Source organism: Alligator mississippiensis, chromosome 5, assembly GCF_030867095.1.
Source record: "Alligator mississippiensis isolate rAllMis1 chromosome 5, rAllMis1, whole genome shotgun sequence".
Lineage (NCBI taxonomy): Eukaryota > Metazoa > Chordata > Crocodylia > Alligatoridae > Alligator > Alligator mississippiensis.
The window spans coordinates 10,220,921-10,241,304 of record NC_081828.1 but is presented as its reverse complement, the minus strand read 5'-3'; the positions used below and the strand labels follow the sequence as shown (position 1 = coordinate 10,241,304).

Sequence of the window (20,384 nt, the reverse complement as noted above, 5' to 3'; positions counted from 1 at the left end):
TTATCAATTTAAATCAACAAGAACACTTTATAATCGAATGCTGGGCTGTCCAATTGGTGGCCACGGGCCACATGCAGTCTGCAAGGGGTGAAGTTGTGGCCCTTCCAGTTCTGGACCAGGGGTGGGGCAGAGCAGTGCAGTATGGCCCGGGGATGAGCACGCAATCCAGTGGGGTGGGAGGGAGGGAGGGGATGGACGACACATGGGTGCACAGTACAGCAGGCAGAAGGCCTCCTGCACGGTGCAGGGAGGTGGGAGGGTTGTCCATGTGGCACGTAGGCCGGGGAGCCACGTAGGCCATGGTCTTGCCCTGGTATGGCCCACAAGCATACTGCCCGCTTTGCCCCCCAGCCCCCAGGTGCAGGCTGCAGGACATTCAGCTCCCGGCCGCTTAGAAGTTGGACAGCCCTGATCTCATGCCTGGAGCTTCCGAATTCTGCTGCTTTTTTCGGTTAATAATACTGCCCCTTTATTCCAATAAAAATGCCTGCAGTACAAAGCTAAATAAACATCTTCAACTATCTTTCTTTATATGAATTGCTTGAAACCTCTGGCAGCTGTATAACGCTTTCCCTCATTCACCAGTTTTCTCAGCATCCATGTTGAAGTACATGTAAAGAATTTCTATACTGTGAATCAATGCGATGACAAGATTGGATTCCAGAGTTTAAGTCTTTGGAATGGCCCAAAATGATTACTATCAAAAAGTGTAATTATTGAGTCATCAAATAAGTAAGATGCCAAAAACTACACGAGGCAGAGTACAAATAGTCTACTCAAGTTTGACAGAAGATGTGGAGTTTGATTTAAAGACCTTTAAAAAAACCTATGTTATACCATCCTTTGCCAAAGTCAATACCAACTGCAGAACTCAGTTTTCCCAAATGGTTTGCTAAGACATTTAAATAGTTTGACAGAATTATCTAATTCACTTGAAAATGTTCTAACAGAATCTGACTTCATTACCAAATATATTTACACTGGCTTTATACATTATATATAGTATTTTTTATATTCTAGTACGAAGTGCACAGCCCACTGGCTCAAGTAACTTTATATTAATTTATATTAATATTAATTAAAGTAAAAGTGTGTGATTCAGGAAAATTTTGGCAGAAATAGAAAGTGGAAAAGAAACAGAAGTAGAAAGTGGAGCTTTTTTAAGTTCAGGTAGTGAAGTGTTATTTTAACATTACTTGCAGCCTTTGCCATAAATAATGTCGAATTCTGTTTAACTTCCAGTTGCAAAGATAGTAAATTTTGATTTGTAGCTCCTTGAAGGTGGAAAACAAGTCTTAGTATTAATCTACTTCACTATCTTGTTCTTACGTTTGGCCTTGTCTATATGAGAGAACCTGCGCTGACCTAACTAAACCAGTTTCAAAATGTAGGTAGTTAATTATATGTAATCCCACAGTGTAAACCCTCTTAAGCTATTTATCCTGCCAATTTAGTTTGATAAATTACCAACTTAAACTAAAATGATATAAGCAAAGGTTAAATCAGTTCGAGTTGGAGGCATTAGGAATTTGCATCAGTTTAAATAGACTGATTTATAACTTAATTTAGTTAAACCTGTGTACTTTTCTGATGTAGACAAGGCATCTGTTCTGCTGTTTATATTCCCCCTCTTGGATTTTGTAGAACATGCACATGACTGTGCCCAGAAAGAGTCTTGTTTATAGAGTGGAAAACAGGGTACTTTATGAAATACGGTTCTCTATGCTTCATCTTTCAGCTCTCTATCCCACTGTGGAGTAGCCATCAGTCAGATATTGTGAGACATTGGCATAAATTGTTAAAACTGTTGCAAGAACTCTCTTACCCTGAAAATACTAGATACCACATTGTAGTAGCTCCACAGTTCTTTTACACAGCTTTAAAAGGAAGAATAGATAATCCCTCAGTTTATGTTAACAGTCTAACATACCACTTACTACATAGTGTTAAGCATGGCTAACAAGGCCATGAGGTTTAGAAGCTCTTGCTCAGGATCATTACTTTCCTACCCATGTCTAGGCAAACTAGGATTTTTCAGCAATAGGTAGAGTCAAAGTAAGGTCCTTTGATGGTGCCGCTCCAAGGAAGGAGGATTCTAAAATAAAAGACACTGGGTGTGTCTACACGTGCATTTATGCCGGTTTCAATTTACTGTGCAGTAAATTATGGTGCAGTAAGTGGGAATAGGCTGGTGTCTACGTGTGCAGGCATTAAAACACATTAATGCTGTCTGTGGCCTCACTTGGGACTATAGTTAGGAGAAAAGAGGGTTTTTTGCCCTTCTCTGGAGCAGGGGTGTGGTCTTGTCTTTCCTTATCTTCGTCCTTGGATCTCTTGAACATATTTGAACCACCACGTCCTGTCCTTGCAGCAGCAGGATGCCAACAGTGCCCTCCCCTGCCCTGTTTTACCTGTGGCAGGTTCGTGGTGCTCGAGTCAATGTGCCCTGTAGCTGTGCAACAAGGTGGTTTGTGTGGTTTTAAGAACAAGTTGGACAAAACACTTGGATAGAATAGTTTAGGGGGGGATGATCCTGCCCTGAGCCGGGGGCTGGACTAGCTGACCTCCTGAGGTCCCTTCCAGCTTTACTTTTCTACGACTCTGTGATTCGGTTAAAGACTGATCCCCCTTCTTTCCTCACTTTTGGGGTAAGAGAAGTCAAAGTGCACATGGAGCCTCCTTTTTGGGGTCAAACCTGGAAGACCAGACTTGACATTCCTGATACTTTAACTGCTTGATTCTTATATACACCACTGCTCCTTTATAACACTCTGCCACAGTATAGGACAGGGGTGGGCAATTATTTTGGGTGGAGGGCTGCTTACTGAGTTTTGGCAAGCCATTGAGGGCCACGTGACAGGCAACCAGAGGCAGATAAATATTAATTTTCTAAATTTTTTAGGGGCCTCATGGCCCGGATAGAATGGCCTGGTGGGCCACATCTGGCCCATGGGCCGCATTTTGCCCACCCCTGGTATAGCAGCTTTAAAGAGGGGGGAAATTCACGCCTACTTAAAGGCCTCTTTACACTGCCAGCATTGTGTAAAGTGGGAGAATCAGGTCTACAGGATCCGTTCCCACCCCTAAAAACAGTTGTGGGAGTGGGAGCTGGATCCCCTGTAAGAGCCCACCTGCCAGGAGTTCACATGCTCCTCCTGGGCTGAAGGCCACGTGAAAGGGCTCCACTGTCTCAGCTTTGCTTGAGGCTGCTGAGAGACAGAGAGGCTGGGGAGGCGGATTTATCTTTTTGTAGAGCAGCGTTGTGTTAAAAGAGAGGAAGAAAGTGAAGCTAATGTCTGCGTGGGGCTACGAGCTGTGCCAGAAAGAGGAGTTAGGACGGGAGGAAGATGGGGTCTCCTGTATTGAATTTTCTCTTTGCCTGGAAGTTGGAGATAACGATGGCTGTTTTTGCACATGCAGGCTTTTAGAACGGTTTGCGGGGTTGTACCGTGCACGATGAAAATCATATGCGTCTTGTGGTGCATAGGAGGTAACGGTTGTTTGCATGTGGTGGGCTTATGGGAGTATGCCCATATTGTATGTGGTAGGATTGAAGAATCAGAAATCAAACCCAAAACAATAAAAGGACTGTGTTTTGTTATAAAATATTGCAAGGTGATTTTTAACGGCTCTTTTTTTTCTTGCACTGTAGAAGCCAAGTACCATTCATCTTGAAATCCATAAGCTCACATTAGCAAGGCAAGGAGGACTGGGCCCATTCTTAGAATATTTGTGGGGAACAAATGAACTTCTACTTTTTAGAGGACAGAGCTAAATATCTATGCAGCTTTTATAACGGTTCCTGGGACCAGGAAGAATATATCATTCATTGTTTGCGGATTCCGCTGGAGAATACTCCTCGTTTATAATAGGATACACAAGTCAGGGTTTTATCCTTTCTTTTAAAAGCACTAAAACCAATAACAAGAAACAGATATCTCTGACAGCTGAAAACGTTTTCAATGGAGGCAGCCAAGAACCCATCATAATTTATCTCCGTGCTAGGGATCTGAGCACGCCAAAGGGGCATCAGTACATCTGTCCCAAGGAAGAACAATGTACAGGTGCGGGGCTGGGGTTCATGTAACAAAGAAAGACAGTAATTAAAAGCATCTGGTTTCAAATCCCAAGTCATTTATCTCATTGTAGAAAATGTGATTAGAATTCATTTATAATCATGTCCAGATAGGCCTAGCCTTTTCTAGTAAAATTAGCATTAGCATGGCCTCACTCCTGCCATAACTGGCTAAGAAAACTGTAGCATCTGATTGCTGATGGAATACTAGGTTCCCTGACTATGAACAGACAGCAGTGGACATTTAATATTTGATGCGTCTTAAATGAATGAGTTGACAGTCGGGATAACATCGTTGTGCTGCTTTGTGTGTGCCGCCTTCTCTCAGAGCATCCAACAAATAAAGACAACCCCCTGCCCTCTGAGGCTGTCTCAGATTAAAAAATAAGAAAATAAGAAGGAGAACGAGAGGTTAAAAACTCGCTTATGGTCTCAGGAAGTTTTTGACAGAGCCAGAATTAGAACCAAGATCTTCTGAGTCTCAGTTTTGTGTGGTTGCCACTTTGAATGTTTTTGCTGATAGGCAGAGGAACAGGATAGGCAGTCTCTGCAAACCTAATACTCTTGTAGCTTTTTTATACCTATAAACAGAGATCACACCACAACTTGTCATGGTGTAGCAAAAGATCAGTATGCTGTTTTCATATCCTTCCCATCATTTCCTTGTACACTGCCTTTCCTAGATTATACCTGTGACATAAGTGTACAACCTGTTATCCGACTATAAAACCCTGACCGTGCTTTCACGTTCGATACTATCCTCAATGAATGCCTACTACCCTCAATGAATGGAGGAAATGATTTTTAAGTATACCCCTGTTCTCAGATAATACCAGACAGAAAAATGTGTGTGATGGGATGTCACTGCAATTGAAGCCATCATTTGAACTTAGATCAATGTTCTTTTTCATAAAAATGCAGTTCCACAGTGAACACACACCCAGGATATTTTCTCCATAGCATGGTATCCAGTTACCAAGAAAGTCTGGTTTAAATTTCAATCACATGCGCAAGCTCCCATTACATTAATTCATCACCTTGTTTTCACAGTGGATTTCAATTAGTTCAACAACTTTGTTGGTCCTTCCCTTATTGCAATTATTTGCTGAGCATCTGCAGTGGTCTCAGAACATGGTCTCTGCCCCATGGGCATTCTGCTTCTGTGCACAGATATACAAGTACGCCCCCTATTCAGATTCAACATTGTAGGATAAAACGTGGACATTTTACCGCCACGATGTCAGCCAGGGCCATGAAAGAACACCCTAGAGCGGACTTTGTCCCCAATACAGGAAGCAAATATAACGAGTCAGATTGTCATTGGAGTATTGGATTTGAGGAGTCAAGTACTATAGCCTTCATCACCTTTAAAGATACCAGAGTCAAGTGGTAGAAAACATTGACTATGAATGCTGAAATCACATGACCATTGCCTGCTTCAGATTTCTCTTCAAGTTCAGATCTCAGCTACATTTCTTAAACGGTTAGCTTCTAGCCAAACTTGATCCTGTTTTTGAGCAAATCTGAACCAGTTTATATGTCTGGACACAATATTTGTAGTTCTGACCCAAGGGTCACGTCAAGGTTTTGCAGATGGAAATCCAGTTGGAATCAAAATGAAAATGAATGAATTCCTGGAAATAAGAATGAGCACTCGGTCTCCTATCTAGGAGTGACCTCTACAGTTTAGCTTCCCTGTAGAAATTAAATGCTCAGGTGGGATCAATGCCATGTTCAGCAATGTATTGGATGTTGAAAGGATGTATATGCACTGCAGAGGCCTCCTGCATGTAGAAGGGAGATTCCTGAACGATTGATGAGGCTCCTATTTGAAGAGTCAGCATGCATTTCCCCGGAGCACCCCAGAAGTGCCAGCTGATAGGCAAGATTGTATGTGGCCAGACATTGGTGACTGATGCCTCCTGAATCTGGAGGGGTACAATTTGTGGGTGGGCCTGGGGGTGGACCAACTTTCCCGGCTCGAGTCAGTGGTGCCGGCGAGCGTAAGTGGTGGTGGGAGGATGCTGTAGGAGTTGCACGGGGCCAGGGCAGGCCAGACCCCAGCCACAGGGGAGGGGGCTGCACCTGGCACCCCTCGGATCGGCTTGGAAGGCATGTCCTGCCCCAATCTCTTTGGCAGGTGCTGCTGCCCCTCTCTGTGTGGCGCGGCTGGGGCAGCCCAGGGGCACCACCCTACCTGGAGCACTTTCGGAGTGCCAATCTCGGGGGGGGGCACATGCCCCCCTACCAGTCGCCCCTGCGGCCAGAGCAACACAGTTACAAGCAGCAACTATTCCCACACCTGCGCTCACAGAGACCTTAGCCTAGGACTCTTGTGGCCTCCTATGCAGCCAGGTAGTGAGTGGGAAAATCTCCCTAGGTCTTGTATATCTTGAGCACAAAGTAACTGGAATTTGTCCCTTCAGATATCTCTTAGTATAAGAAAAATCTTCAAAAACACGTGCAAACATTTTTGAAGAGCTGTGACCAGGTAGATGGTAACATATTCTAAAGCAGCTAAGTATCTTACAAGCCAAAGCCTGATAGGCAATGACTTCTGAAAATTTTACCCACGGTAATTATGAAATCGTAACGTAATATGCATTCTCTTACTAGTCCACACTCTGCATCCCCTGTGGACTTGCCCACTGACTCCCCCAGGAGTTTTGAATGTGTAAAGGATTCAAGAGTGTACCAGCCTAAGACAAGGAATTGTTCTGAATTTTAAAAATTACCTTGCCTTTCTTTTGCAGCTTTCAGCTGATGAGCTCATCTCAAACCACTTCACAAAGGCTGCTGTAAGAATAAGAGAGCCTCATTTTAGAGATATGGTCCAGAGAGTTTGAATAACTTATAAAAAAATCACACAGCATATTAACGACAAAATCAGGAACAGAACCCAGGCCCACAGACTCCCAGTCCCCTACTTTAGCCAAAACCACAGCATCGCAACAGCAAGAAAATAGAAATGCATGCAAATACTTGCAAATGCTTAGCAGAGCTTGTGTTCTCATAAGATGTACAACACGTTGCATCCCAGTAACTAGTTTGCTCATCATTTCTAGAAAAGGGTGATAAAATGCAATGATGCCCAGCAAGACGATCTACAATGAAGGATTTATTATATCGCTGGGGAAAAAAAAAAGATTCCATGCATTCCAGAAACCTTGCCAGGGGCACCTGGCAATGATTAGTGCAAGGTTCACCAAACTTCAGATAGAGGCTGTTTATGAAGAAAAAAAAAAAAGGAAAAAAGTGAACGGTATAACTGTTTCCTGAGCATGTGCTGACAGAAATTACCGTAGGGCAAGACCTAGCACAGAAACACGTGGCAATAGATTGGGCGCTATCCAGAGGCCAGATTAGCAGAGCTTTACACATCATTTTTAATGTTACAGGAAGAGATGAAAATCAGTGTTAACCTTTCCTCCCCAATTCTTTTTTTAATTATAATCTCCTAGTCCTGGAACTAAATTGGACTTTCTCATAATATAAGTAGCTACACTGCAGAGTAGGAAGGAGTCTAGGAATAAAATGGTTGCTCTACTGAATTGGATGGAAAAATCTGGTTTCACTGAAATGCATCAGCTTTAGTAACTCGCTAGAACATCGCATTATTTCTGTTTGACTAAAATACAAGATCCTCTTGCTATCGTGATTCTAACCGCAGCGCTGTAGAGAAACTTGCCTTCATTTTATTGTGTGGTGAACACAATTCTCCAAGTCAACATTTGAGCGATGTGGTAATACACTGGACTTGATAAGTGGTTTGATGTATAATCTAATGCTATAAAACAGGCATGAATTTATCAGAGATAAAGTACAGATGTTCTTTACACAGGACCTGACTTTGTTTCCATTGAGCCCAATGGGAGGAGGATTGGGGGTCCTTTGTCTAGCGTGGGAATCTGCCAGGCAGGGCTTTCTGTCAACCCCCCACCCCGCCAACGTTGAGACTGCTCCTATTGGAAACATCCATGTCTTAGATAGCCCTACATTGTGGTTATGCTTCATCCTCAGCTATTATTGAAAATAGACTCCTTAACTGAAGTAAATGCCATTATTTTCCAGTTTTCAATTCCATACTGGTAGTTGTCCATTTTAATTAGGGACAGATTAGAAAGATTAACTGAATAATGGACCATGAAGAGCCTTATCTTGAAACAGCTAGAAATGTGGCTTTCTAATTTGCTATTCATAGAATTTGCCCAGAGCGTGGCTAAAGCAAAGTATAATGGCCATTAGGCCCGTGCAAAGCGGCTAGCATTCGCTTCGGATTTGACCGATTCGGAGGACAGTGATTTGATTCTGTGACTTGAATCGCTGTCCCGATTCGATTCAGCTGCATCTGATTCAGAGATTAGGCCGCCGAATTGGGCCAAATCTCTTCCGAATCAAATCATCACCTGGAGCTTCACACAGCCCTAATGGCCACTTCTTATTCGGGCTACTGCAATATGAATGAATGAAAAACGTATCCCTGGCCTGTCAGAAGGGTTTGAAAAACATCAGTTCTGCTGTATATTTATTCTTGCTTCTAATGTAGTTTAATAGAAAGCTTTTACCTAGCAATAACACTGGAACAGAGAGGTTAGTGTGAATTGTGAGAGTAACGCTACGTTTTATATTTGCTTCTTGCCACCCAAATGGAAATAGGCTAAAAATAGAGAGCGAGCAGATAGTGCTAACACACTGCATGACATAGCTGCCTTTGAGGCATGCAAGTACCTACCAGATGGACTTCTGTTAGCTCAACAGGTAGCCAGACACTTCTGTAATGTGCACCAGCAGTTTACCCTGAGCCTGCTATCTGAGGAACTGCACAGACATTATGTGGAAATAAATCTAATTGTTCAATATTGTTCAATATTTTTAATGAGGGGTTCTTTACCTAATCCAGAGATATTATTCACTTTATAAAACGAGAGAGCGAGATTACAATGTGTATAATAAAAAGGGTACTTAAAAATAAGACATTATGTAAATTGGAGCTAACGGAGAGGAACTGAATGTTAATTTTCTAAACGCCTTCCGGGCAGCCCTGTGATCCTGGGGGCTAGCAAATGTCCATGAACGCCTCCTGCGAGAACTGCGGACAAACTGGGCTACACCTAGGGCATGATACTGCGGTCTTTGTGTAAGGGCCTGAGATCATGGCTGGGCCACACCGAGAAGGGGCCACTACTCCCAGCTGAAGGCATTATGTCTTTAGCTAAAAGGGTTTATCCTTTTGATACAGGAGGACACTTGCTCCAGGCAGTGAAATCTGTAGATACAGCCACCGATCCAACATGCTCCTAGAGTAGTGTTCCCTTTGACTTCAGCAGAAAGAAATCATAGAAATGACAGAAAATGAGGGTTGGAAGAGAGCTCAGGAGGTCACATCTAGTCCTGCCCCCTGCTCAAAGCAGGATCATCCCCAACTAGATCATCCCAGCCAGGGCTTTGTCTAGCCAGTCTTAAAAACCTCCAAGGATGGAGAGTCCACCACCTCTCTGGGGAACCTGTTCCAGTTCCCTCCTTGTGAGAAAGTTCTTCCAAATATCTAACCTAATCTTCCCTTGCTGCAATTGGAGATGGTTGCTCCTTGTTTTATCATCCGCCACCACTGAGAACAGTCCAGCTCCACGTTGTCTGAGTCGGGCCTGTGGGACTGAGCCTTTCATGCTGTAACTTCTCCATGTTCTGTGGGTTAATCTGGTGTCATAGATCACTGGGGGTCCACGTTTTGTCAGGCATGCAACAAATTAGGCCTGCACCCCTTCCCCCCCAAGTGCCACTCTGATCCCCCTCCTTTGCTTGACTGCCGCTCTGCTTTCTGCTCCCTGTTCCCTGCTCTTGAGTCTATTTCCTGCTCTGCTTTCTGCTTCCTTCCACGTCTGCTGCTTCGCTGTTTCCTCTCTGATCTGCAGCATGTGCTCGTGCCACAGGTTAGTCACCTCTTTCATAGACCAAGTAAGTTTTACATGGACCCTCAACTTAGAATCACTTCTGCCTAGGGGGGAGTCCCTCACCAGTCCCTGCTCTGCTTCCCTTTCTTCTGGTCAAGCATTGCAATGCAGTGGTTTGTCATGCAGTGTTGTCCTTGGGGCCTTCCCTAGCCAAAGAGGGGAACAACAGGATTTTCTCCATGACCTACTTTGAACACCTTCAAGAGACATTTGGATGCTTATCTTGCTGGGATCCTATGATCCCTGCTGACTTCCTGCCCCTGGGGCCGAGGGCGAGACTCGAAGATCTTCCAAGATCCCTTCCAGCCCCAGTGTCGATGAATGTATGAATTTCTACAATCATCTAGTAACATTAACGCAGTGCCAGGGAATCCCCTGGAATTAAAGGTGCAAAGTAATGTAGGCTTCTTATCGCTAGATCCCTGACTCATACACTGCTTGTTGATGCATCTTCACATGAGGAACGGCAGCTTTGCACTGCCAGATCAAATCACTGGTCCCTCAAGTGTAAACTGTCTCCAGCTATGCTGTATGTATGATGCTTCACAGGGAAGCGGAAAGCTCGTGCTACCTGGTCAGCTTCACGGTGTTGTGTAATGGGTGATGGATGGGAGGGGGGAAGGATTCAAAATTCCTCCCTGACTCCAGGGGCGGTCATTTTACATCCTGAAGCATGAGATGTGATTACCTCTTGCTTCACTGGTGTAGCTACAAATGTTATTTTTGGCCACAAAATGACTCTACCCTTTTAAAAGCTAGCTGCAGTGCTTGATTCGATGTCTTCCTGTGGTGATGGGTTCCATAGGCTGGCTGCATGGTGTGTACAGAAAGAGTGCTTTCTTTTTTTAACTTTACTCATCATTTACTTTACTGATTGACCCGGGGCTCCTAGATAATGGGGCCAGGTAAAAAGAAGAGGCCGGCTCCTTGGGAGTTCCATTATAATCTGAGATTTATTCCTTTAAATCTATGCTCAAAGCTACGTTATCCTAGTTTTTTGGTCTGCCACCAAAAGAAAGCCCCCACCTCAGGGTCCTTTCCTTTTTTGTGTCTCTTTGTGACAATGTATGTAGCAGAATTTGCAGATTTGTTGGAGTCTGACAGGGCCGCGCTGCAAGTGCTTGGGCAACGACCCCTGGGCTGTCAACCATTTGCCTTGGCACCCATGCCACCCTAGGTCTCCCCGGCTGTCAAGCCTGGAATTAGTTTTTTTCCCCACAATAGATCCACTCTCTTGGGAAATGGCACTCTTCATCTACGAGCACCTGGGAATAGCTGTTCCCTGGCTGCTCCTTTCAGCCTTTAACAAGGGCGTGGGCACCTGGGTTCAAGTCTCTGTGCACCTGAGTCCAGGGATTAATGTAGCTTTGGATGCGCTGGCCTGTCCTCTACCCTCCCTCCAAACCCCGCTTTGTGCTGTGGGGTGCAGAGTGCTTTTACCTTGCTTTCTCCTGAGCCTGAGTGATAGCGCACCAGAGCCCGGGTGGCTCTTGAGCTCTTGATATCCTGTAAGGTAGGCAGGTAAAGATTTGACCCTTGTAGCAATGTAGACATTCGACATAGTCATTGGGACCCGTTTCTGTGAAGTTGGAAGCATGTGGATTTTTTGAATACATATGTTAAAGCATAACAACTGGACCGCTGCAAATTTAGGGAATCAGACAAGTGAAAATGAAAGTTAAAAATGTGGTTTATATTTATTATTAAGATCCAAAACAAAACAAACTGTGGTTGCAATTCAGTATTAACAGGAAATGTCCAGACTATTAGTTATTGAAACAGATCTGCCTCAGCTACTGCCTGGGCGTCGTTAATGCATCCAGCTGTCCACTCTGCAGTCCTCTGTTCAGCAGTTCAGTTTTTCGCCTTCAATACAGCAGGCACCTCTCTTGAAGCTGCTTCCTATAGCTTTGCATGATTTGTTTAATCCGTAGCTGGAATTATTTCACCTGCAGACTAATAACCCATGTGCCACAGGCTATTAGGTCCATGGAAGAATTACCAGGAATGTTTGAGGGACAGTCTTCAATTCGGAAACTCTGAAAAGAACAATTGTTTAGGAAAACAAATTCCCCTGTAGCTCAATCTCCCAACTCTAGCTGCTCTTCTAGTGAGTGACGTTCATGGCTATATTGAAGCTATATAGGTGAAGGTCATGGCTATATAGAAGCTTCTCCTATAGAAATCTGTATTCAGTAAGATGCCTATATGAAAATTAAGCACTGCCCGATACCTTTAGTTATGAGCCTTGTAATGGAGGATTGTATCCAGATTGTACAACACCGAGAGGATTGTTTTATCCTGGGCTTTAGCAGGACTCCAGTCAAGCTCCAGTGGTGCAGGTTACTAGGGCAGTGGCTTAAAGAAATAGGTGTAATCCCTCCCTGCCCTGCCTGGAGAAATGAGTGCGGTGTTTCAGCGGGAGGCGACAGGAATACCTGCACGGCTGATCCGTTGGTGTATCAGAAGCAGGTGCTTAGTTATCACGCGAGTCATTTCTCTGCAATAGGATGAACATCGTGCACAGAGGACTACAGCCACTCAGGAATGGGACCTTTGCAACCATTAAATTCCTCTCCTAGTAACAAAAGGGATGTCAGGAGGGAGCAAACCAGTGGCCCATCCATCTGGGTATTGTTTCTCCCAACCTTAGGCAGTACAAAATGCTTCTAGAAAAAGTATAAGAAACCCAGAGCAGACAGCTATAAACTAGCTTAATTGGTGAAATGTCTTCCTGCCCAACCCCTTCTCCCACCTCCCGGCAGAAACTGGCTTATGCCCTGAGAGCACAAGCTTTTGCTGTCTCATCCAGACTTTGAGGTTTGTTTATTTTATTTTTAAATTATTTTTTATTATGTCTAATAAAACCATATGTGTTCTCATCATCCATACAAATGCCCAGTCCTTTAACTACTTCTTAACCAAAACGGTACACGGAGAGTAATTTTGCACTATGTAAAAATAGTGTTTCCTTTCATTAATATTCAGCCTTTCAGTAGCATAAAGTATTCCTTTGGTTTTTTGTATGATAAGATGTGGTTGCAAAGCGCTTCTCTTGTACTTTTGAAAGACTCTTCATTATTTTGTATATGTTTAACAGGATCCCTTTTTGTCAGCTTCTTTCTAATGTAAGGAACTACAATCTTTTTAGTTTTTTTCCACATGCTCCTAGGCTTCCAGTTACTTTTGTGACTCATTTATGAATATTGTCTATGTGGGCCCAAACTGAACATAGTACCCAAGTAAGCACATACCCTAGATTCATAGCAATTTGCTTATTACTTACCATACTTTTCTTTATGCCTTGTAACATTTTATTGCCTTTGCATTTTAAGCAAAGTTTTTCATTGAGCTGTCCAGAAAAATCCCTGAGTCTTTCCACTGAGTTAGTATAGTTTACTTACAAATCTAGAAATTGCACCGTGAGCTCTAATGATTCCTTACAATGTCTGCTTCTCTGCGTGTATAAATTTCATCTGCCACCTAGTTGCCATTTCCCTCAGCATGATAGAGCCCTCGGAGAGTCCTAATCTTCCCCACTCTTGACTCATTTTGAGTTTCTTTTTCATTAATAAGTTTTGCCATCTCAGTTCTTGCCCACGTTTCGGGGGGGAGGGGGGGTGGCACTGGGGGGGGCACTCGGGGTCCCCCCGTGGCCAATTGCTGAGCTGGAGGGGTGCAGGGGGGGCCCCCAGTGCACTCCTGTGGGATGCTCCATGTGCCCCAGCATCGCAGCGATCACGAATCGCGCCTGGTACTTCGAGGTACGTAGAAAAAACATTTAAAGCTGTGTCTATGTCCGAATCGCTCATTCTCCGAATCGGCATCGAATCTTTAGATTCAGATTCAGCTGAATCGGATCAGGGACAGTGATCCAATCTATTAATCGAATTGCATCAAATAGGGCCAGTTTTGCACACCCCTAATTGTCACGTGTATTAAGTCCCTCTGCATTTCAAAATGGCTATGGGGGGCACTTGAAATAAACCTCGCCAAATGAGCTTTAGTTAAAGTGCCCCCATGGCCATTTTGAAACATAGGGGGTTTAATGCATGTGATGGTGAGCGGTTTTAATTATAGTGGCTATCTAGGAACCACTCTAATTAAAATGATTCCCCCCTCCCTCTGAGCACATGTATAGGCAACCCACATGCTCTAGAAAATCCTTATGGAGCTACACTGTGCATCACCAGTCCTTCAATGGGTTGAAGTCACCTGGGTATCGTATGTCAGCAGTGTAAGGTAGAGCCACTCCTGGGCTGTTCTAACTCATTCTCAAGGTGGTAACATGGCATCAGCGTGCCAGATCTCATTGTCTGAGTAGTGCCACAACTCTTGCGTTGACCTGATTCCTGGAAGCTTAGGACAAGGTTTTACAGCACAACGGTATCTTGCTTCCCTGCCTTCCCCTAGCCAAGCGCAGATGCAAACATACCCTTCCTCTGGGTTGTGCTTTTCTAAGATAATCCTGATTTTCTGTTAAAATCTGTACTTGTTGAAGGAACAATAATTGATAAAGAATAGTGCTTGTCTGACAGAGCCAAAACTTTGGGGAATGTGGTTTTACCCCATTTTATTTAATAATGCATTAAACAATTACTATTCATTAGGGATCCTCTTGGAGTAAAAGGAATAAATCATTAAGGGTTCTTCGTACATTAGAAAGAGAAAAGTCAACGTAGAAGTTACTCAGACTTGACATAGATTTTATTTCCTTATACCTTGAAAGAGCAGTCAGTGGTGGGGTAGGGGAGATGGGGGGTGTCATTGAAACAAACTAACCTGAAATAAGGTACCTAAATATTAATATTATAGCTAATATGTTTGATTTTTCTTAGCACTACATCTATGATATATGAGTCTGCCAGTTGTTGGATAGGGTGATAATTCGATATTTTGTAAAAACAATGATCTGTGATTTGCATAATAAAAAGAGAATCTGCCTTTTTAAAGATAAATAATTCACCTTCTTAAAGACAAGGCAAAGCTAGAGTGACCTCTCCAGGGCACAGAGCTGGTGCTTCACTCTTCACAATGATGTTGTCTTGCAAGATAGACAGATGCCGCCTACAGCTACTTCTACTACTGCTACCGGCTTTTTAAAGAAAACTTTCCCTAGAACTTATTTTTTGGTTCAAAGAGGAAACAATGAGAAGGAGCTAAAACTGATAGCAAGACCTTTATTAATTGGATATAAAAATTCCAGGTAAAATTCTGCCTCATCTTATCCCGAGACAGACCAATTTGATTTGTTAGCGTAATTCAGGGCTGTCCAACTGGCGGGCTGTGGGCTGCATGAGTCGTGGCTCTCGGGCTCCTGTCTGGCTGCCGATCTCCTCATCGCTTCAGCTGCAGCAGCTACTGGGAACTCCAGGTTTGCCTGGCCTCCAGCTTTTGCTGCCTGGCCCTACCCCAGGGGGTGAGGCAGTGCAGCATAGCACAGCACATGGAGCTGAGGGTGACCCCGGAGCCACGCAACCAGTGTAGCAGCGGGGTGGGGGAGCAAGCGCATGGTGCACCATTGGCAGGGCATTGGTGAGTGGTGCAGCAGTGAAGGGGGAGGACTCGGTGAGGACGTGGCAGAGCAATGGGGGGGACGGGACACACGTGCATGGTACAGCGGGTGGGGGCCTCCCACATGGTTCAGCGAGAGGGGGGCAATGTCTGCGGGACGTGCGGCGAGGGGGGTCCTGACTCGTCCTGGCATTCAGCCTCCAGCCGCTTGGTGTTCAGACAGCCCTGGCATCACTGAGTTAAAAACTCACGAGTTTGATCGAATGTCGACCCTGAGAGTTACTTTTTCTTTCAGTCACAGGATTCCCGTTAGCTCTAAGTTCATTTCCAGTATGGCTCTCAGTTCACTAAAACTGACTCTGTCTAAGGCTGGGGCCAGCCACCTTGTGAGCCATGGTGGTGTTTTGTACCCTCCCGTCTCAACAGCATGGGCAGCCAGTGCAAGGGACTGTAAACCAGTTTATATTTTACTTTAATTAATGAACATGTAAAAGCAGCATCTTATGATTTATTTTAAAAAATGGATACATCAGTCAGCACAAAATGCGAATAAACGTCTATGCCTTAGAGTCACCGCAGACAGTGCAAAGGGGCTTGGAGTCTTTTACTGTCTCCTTCTCTGATATGACAGCATTTTTTTCTCTCTTCTCATTCTAGGCTCACTTCAAATATTATTTCACCTCTTGCCGGTCCTCTGAAAACACTAGTTCCACCTTCCCTCCTGCAGAAACATGGTTCACCTGCGTCACACAGCCAGTCCCCGAATGCGCAGCAGTTTTCAGGAATACCGAACAAACCGTATGCTCCGTTTCAAAACCAATCCGTACAGCAGGGACCTCAAGGTAACGGTTGTTTGAATTTTTCCCAGCTACTGTATTCTTGTTTTAATTATGGCAGCATCTGGCAGCACTGTATGGCTACGGGTCTGAGAGCATGTCCACGGGAGCCTCTGTTTTTAAGATGTTGCAATTCATATGATCCTGTAATGTTCAGCTCTCAAGTATGCTCAAGTATCTAGTTATACTAATAATGGTATTTCAGTTGGCAATTACAAAACCAATACTCTGAATTTATACAGCACCTTTTAGCAGGTTGTCTCAAAGCACCTGACAATTACAAATTAATTCGTCCCCAAAACACCTCTGTGATTTAAAGACACAATAACATTTTTAACCCTGAACTACCTTTGGAGCTGTGTACTGTTGATTGTAGCCATTTACAAAGTAGTTGAGACGTTTTAAAGCATAGATTTAATACAATAGACTGTCAGGTCATTTGCTGAGCTCACAGAGACCCAGTGTGGTTTACAACCAGGACCAGGAGCCTGGAGGAATTAAGTTTGAATCCTGACTCAGTTTCTGAATCTTGCTATTTAGTTTTAGGCAAATTGTTTAACCTTGGTGTCCAGGTGCCCAGGTTTTCTAATGGGAACTTTCTTAACTACCCCAAAGTTGGCCTGATTAATGTAGTGATAACTCTTACATTATTGTAAACCGCTAGTCTGGTTGTATAATCCAGACACAGTAAATTGCTTAAATACAGTAAATATTAATAAGTGTGTAGGGCATCTGGTTGGTTACAAGCAGAACTAGGCATGCAGCTATGCACAGGCAAGTCACCAGACTTCCTCAGCTCAAAGCCCAGCTGGTGCCATCATTTGAATAAAGTTTTTTGGACAGCCACAGTTACATGTAAGAGAGGTTATTTTGCCCAACTGATACATTTATTTGCTGCCCTTTGGCTATATTCTAAGGCTAAGTTTTTATAAATTTTGAAAAACAGGGTTGAAATGCACATATAATGGGCAGACACAGCTGTTATGGCTATGTATTTGCTCCCTTTTGCCTCAGTCTCCAAGGAGTATTTTAACCTCTATTTTGGGTCAAGTAGCATAAATACTCTAAAATTGCCTGCCTAGGGTTGCTGCTTGGTTGGAATGACTTTTTCTGAAAGGCAAACGCATGTTCTATTAAATGATTTGTGCCAAAGGAAAAAACTAACTCGACCTGATGCTCAACAGATTATTCAATTTAAAAAGATTAACTCTGCGAGGGGAACGTGGCAGATTTATGATAGCACATAATGATATACGATTATGTTACTATAATGAGCTAAATAACTACAAACCACAAGAGGAAAGTTTAGCAGCTCATTATTATGGCAGAAACAAATGCATAGACAGAACAAGTTTTGAACCACTTAAATAAATTTACTTTTATTTCTTAAGAAAACCACATTTCCCTTTTGAGTGAATTGTTGCTTTCTAACTTGTGTGTCGTGTGGTTTTGAAAGGCAATAATTTTCCACTTGGGCCAAATGTTGAAGTATTATTATAAATTCATTATGGAAATGGGCATTCAAAAATCAATTTTGATTAACAGCCTTTCCAATTGGTTGTTCTATATCTTGTGTTTGGGGTGAACTTAAAGACTTTCTTGTTCATCAGTTCTTTAATAGCAGCCTGTTAAATGGATTTTTTTAGTGAAGTTTTGGGTTTTTTGAGTTTTTGCTGTGAAAAAGGAATTGGAAATAACTTCATCTATAAAACTAATCAGTCCATATAGAAGCATGTTAACGCTGAGAATTGCTGTAGACCTATAAACCCCCGCCCCCCCCCAGCTTCTTTAAACAGGTAGTGGATAATAACATTGATAATGAAAAGAGTGATAAACTGATAGAATTTGTGTGCTTAGCTAGTTGTAGTAAGATCACATGGAAATTATTATATACCAGAAGAATTTGGCAAGCAAATGGAGTTACTGCAGTTATTTATATCTGACATGATTCCTTGTCAGAAATGTTATGGAATTTGAAGAGCTTGGATTTATTTGCACATACATTTAAATGACATGACGTATATGAGTGGTCGTTTAATAGGCATACTCCAGTAATTTGCTCATTACATCATCCATTTAAAAAAATGTTTCAAGTTTTTAAGGTCACAGCTTAGAGAAACAGAGGCAACCGATGTGCTCTGTGATGTGGTGAGCTCCAGCTTTTTGTCGCAAATGATTTCAAAGCAAAATTGTAGTTAAATGTTATGTTTGGAACAGCATTTATTCCTTTAATAACTGTTATATTTCTACATTTACTGTACTCAAAACCTTGAATAGCGATCATTTAAACCGACAGGGCGTTTAGTAAAATCTTCTGTTGGATCTTAACTTCAGAGAATTTGATTTAAATCAGACAGTGAAGGAAAACCTGAAATCCATTTGGAAGAAAAAGTATCTTTGAAGCGCCCGCTGTCAGCTTGGTTGTACAGTTCGGCACTCGAAGAAGGAACAGAAATGTTTCTACAGAAAGACCTCTCACATGCTTCATATTTCACCCGCTTAAGAAATATTTGAGAAGCTGTAAAAAGGGTCCATGTTTAGATTTCTGAATTACTCAATACATAGTTGCTAATTGAATCATTAATTACGGGGATTTAAACCTCATCTTAGCTCCTAATAGAATTCTAGTTGTGGAGAGGGGCAGTCCCACATAAAAGGGACATCAAGGAACCAAAATCAAATGGGTGGGATTAAAAGGATCTTCCTCCTAAAATTACAAAAATGTACAAACACCAGTAAAGCCCCAGCTTGGGTTTGCAGGCACAAATGAAAATCTTATACTGGTATTGCCAGTGAGTTTCATTTCATAGGATTGTCTAAAATGAATGAAACCGGGTTTGGCTGGAGCACCCATGGTGACAGGGAACCCTGCATCTCTAGCATGTGCACCGTGTACCGCGGTCCCACTTGTCGTGATACTGAAACCAATTTAATGACGAGCAGTTTGACCTTCAGCGGCTGTCACAAGACTTTGGTTTTCAGAATACCGGCCGTTCACCCAAGCTAGTATATATGTCACTTTTAGCAGTATAAATGAACTCATAGCAAACATTTGGTGCTGCCTCTGTACCAGCAGACTGTGGGGGCGCTCGACAGGAGCAGGCTCAACCTGGCTGCAAACCCTGGAGATGGAAAAGGGGTTTCCACATGAGGAAAGGGCCCCAGACTTGAAGTGCTGAGGCTGAACTGATGAAATATTGACTCAGACCAGGAAGGGGCACATTCTGAAAGATTTAAAATCAAACCTGGTCCGGGTGGAGGAACATGCATGTATATATATCAGCTTCCTGTCTTCCACCGCTCCCAATACCTGCCCACTTGACACCATGAGAGCACCCACACGAGCACGCGCGTGCGTCTTGCAGTGTCTCAAAGCCCTTTGAGACGCTGCAAGAAGCACGTTCAGGAAGGAAAAAAATGTTCCCCAGGCTGCAAATTTGCAGCGCGGGGGCAAAATTAGATCCCTGGATATCCAGGGGTCAAAAAAAACCATGGGGGGGAAAAAGTAGGGCAGGGCACGAGGCAGCCAGAGGCTTGGTCCTCCACAGAGATGCTCTGGCTGGCTACCAGAGCGTCTCTATGGCTGGCCCTCACCCTGGTGCTGAAGCACACTGCCTGCCCGTGCAGGGAGCTGGACCCAGGCTCCTGCTGGTAAGTAGAGGGTGGGGAGGCTGGTGGAGGGGGAAAGGGACCATGGGTGAACCCCTGCTGGCCCTGCATGCTCCCCCAGCCCCCCCATTGCTACCTCACCTGGCCCCATCTGCCACCGGCCCCCCAAGCCCCTCCAATCGCTGTCCCACCTGGCTCCAGCATCCCTGCAAATTGAAAAAAACAAAAGAAGAAAGAAAAGCACTCACCAGCAGTAGCAGCTGCCGTCAGGGTCACCGGGGCCACGTGGCAGAGCCCCCCCACAGCACGGGGCAGGGTGACAGCCGCAGCGGCCCCAGCTGCCCAACAGTGCGCGGAGCCACGCAGTGCTCTGCTGACCCACACAATGGGGCAGTGGCA

At 43.8% G+C, this 20,384-nt stretch overlaps 1 protein-coding gene across 3 annotated transcripts in view; it reads left to right on the top strand.

Moving 5' to 3' along the window:
• The window catches only part of GLIS1 (GLIS family zinc finger 1), a 297,466-nt gene that overhangs the window by 261,556 nt on the left and 15,526 nt on the right, over positions 1 to 20,384 (top strand). For all 3 annotated transcript variants that reach the window (XM_059727850.1, XM_059727849.1, XM_014598643.3), the window contains exon 8: positions 16,198 to 16,382. In XM_059727850.1, the coding sequence (XP_059583833.1) occupies positions 16,198 to 16,382 (185 nt within the window). The remainder of the gene's footprint in view (positions 1 to 16,197; positions 16,383 to 20,384) is intronic.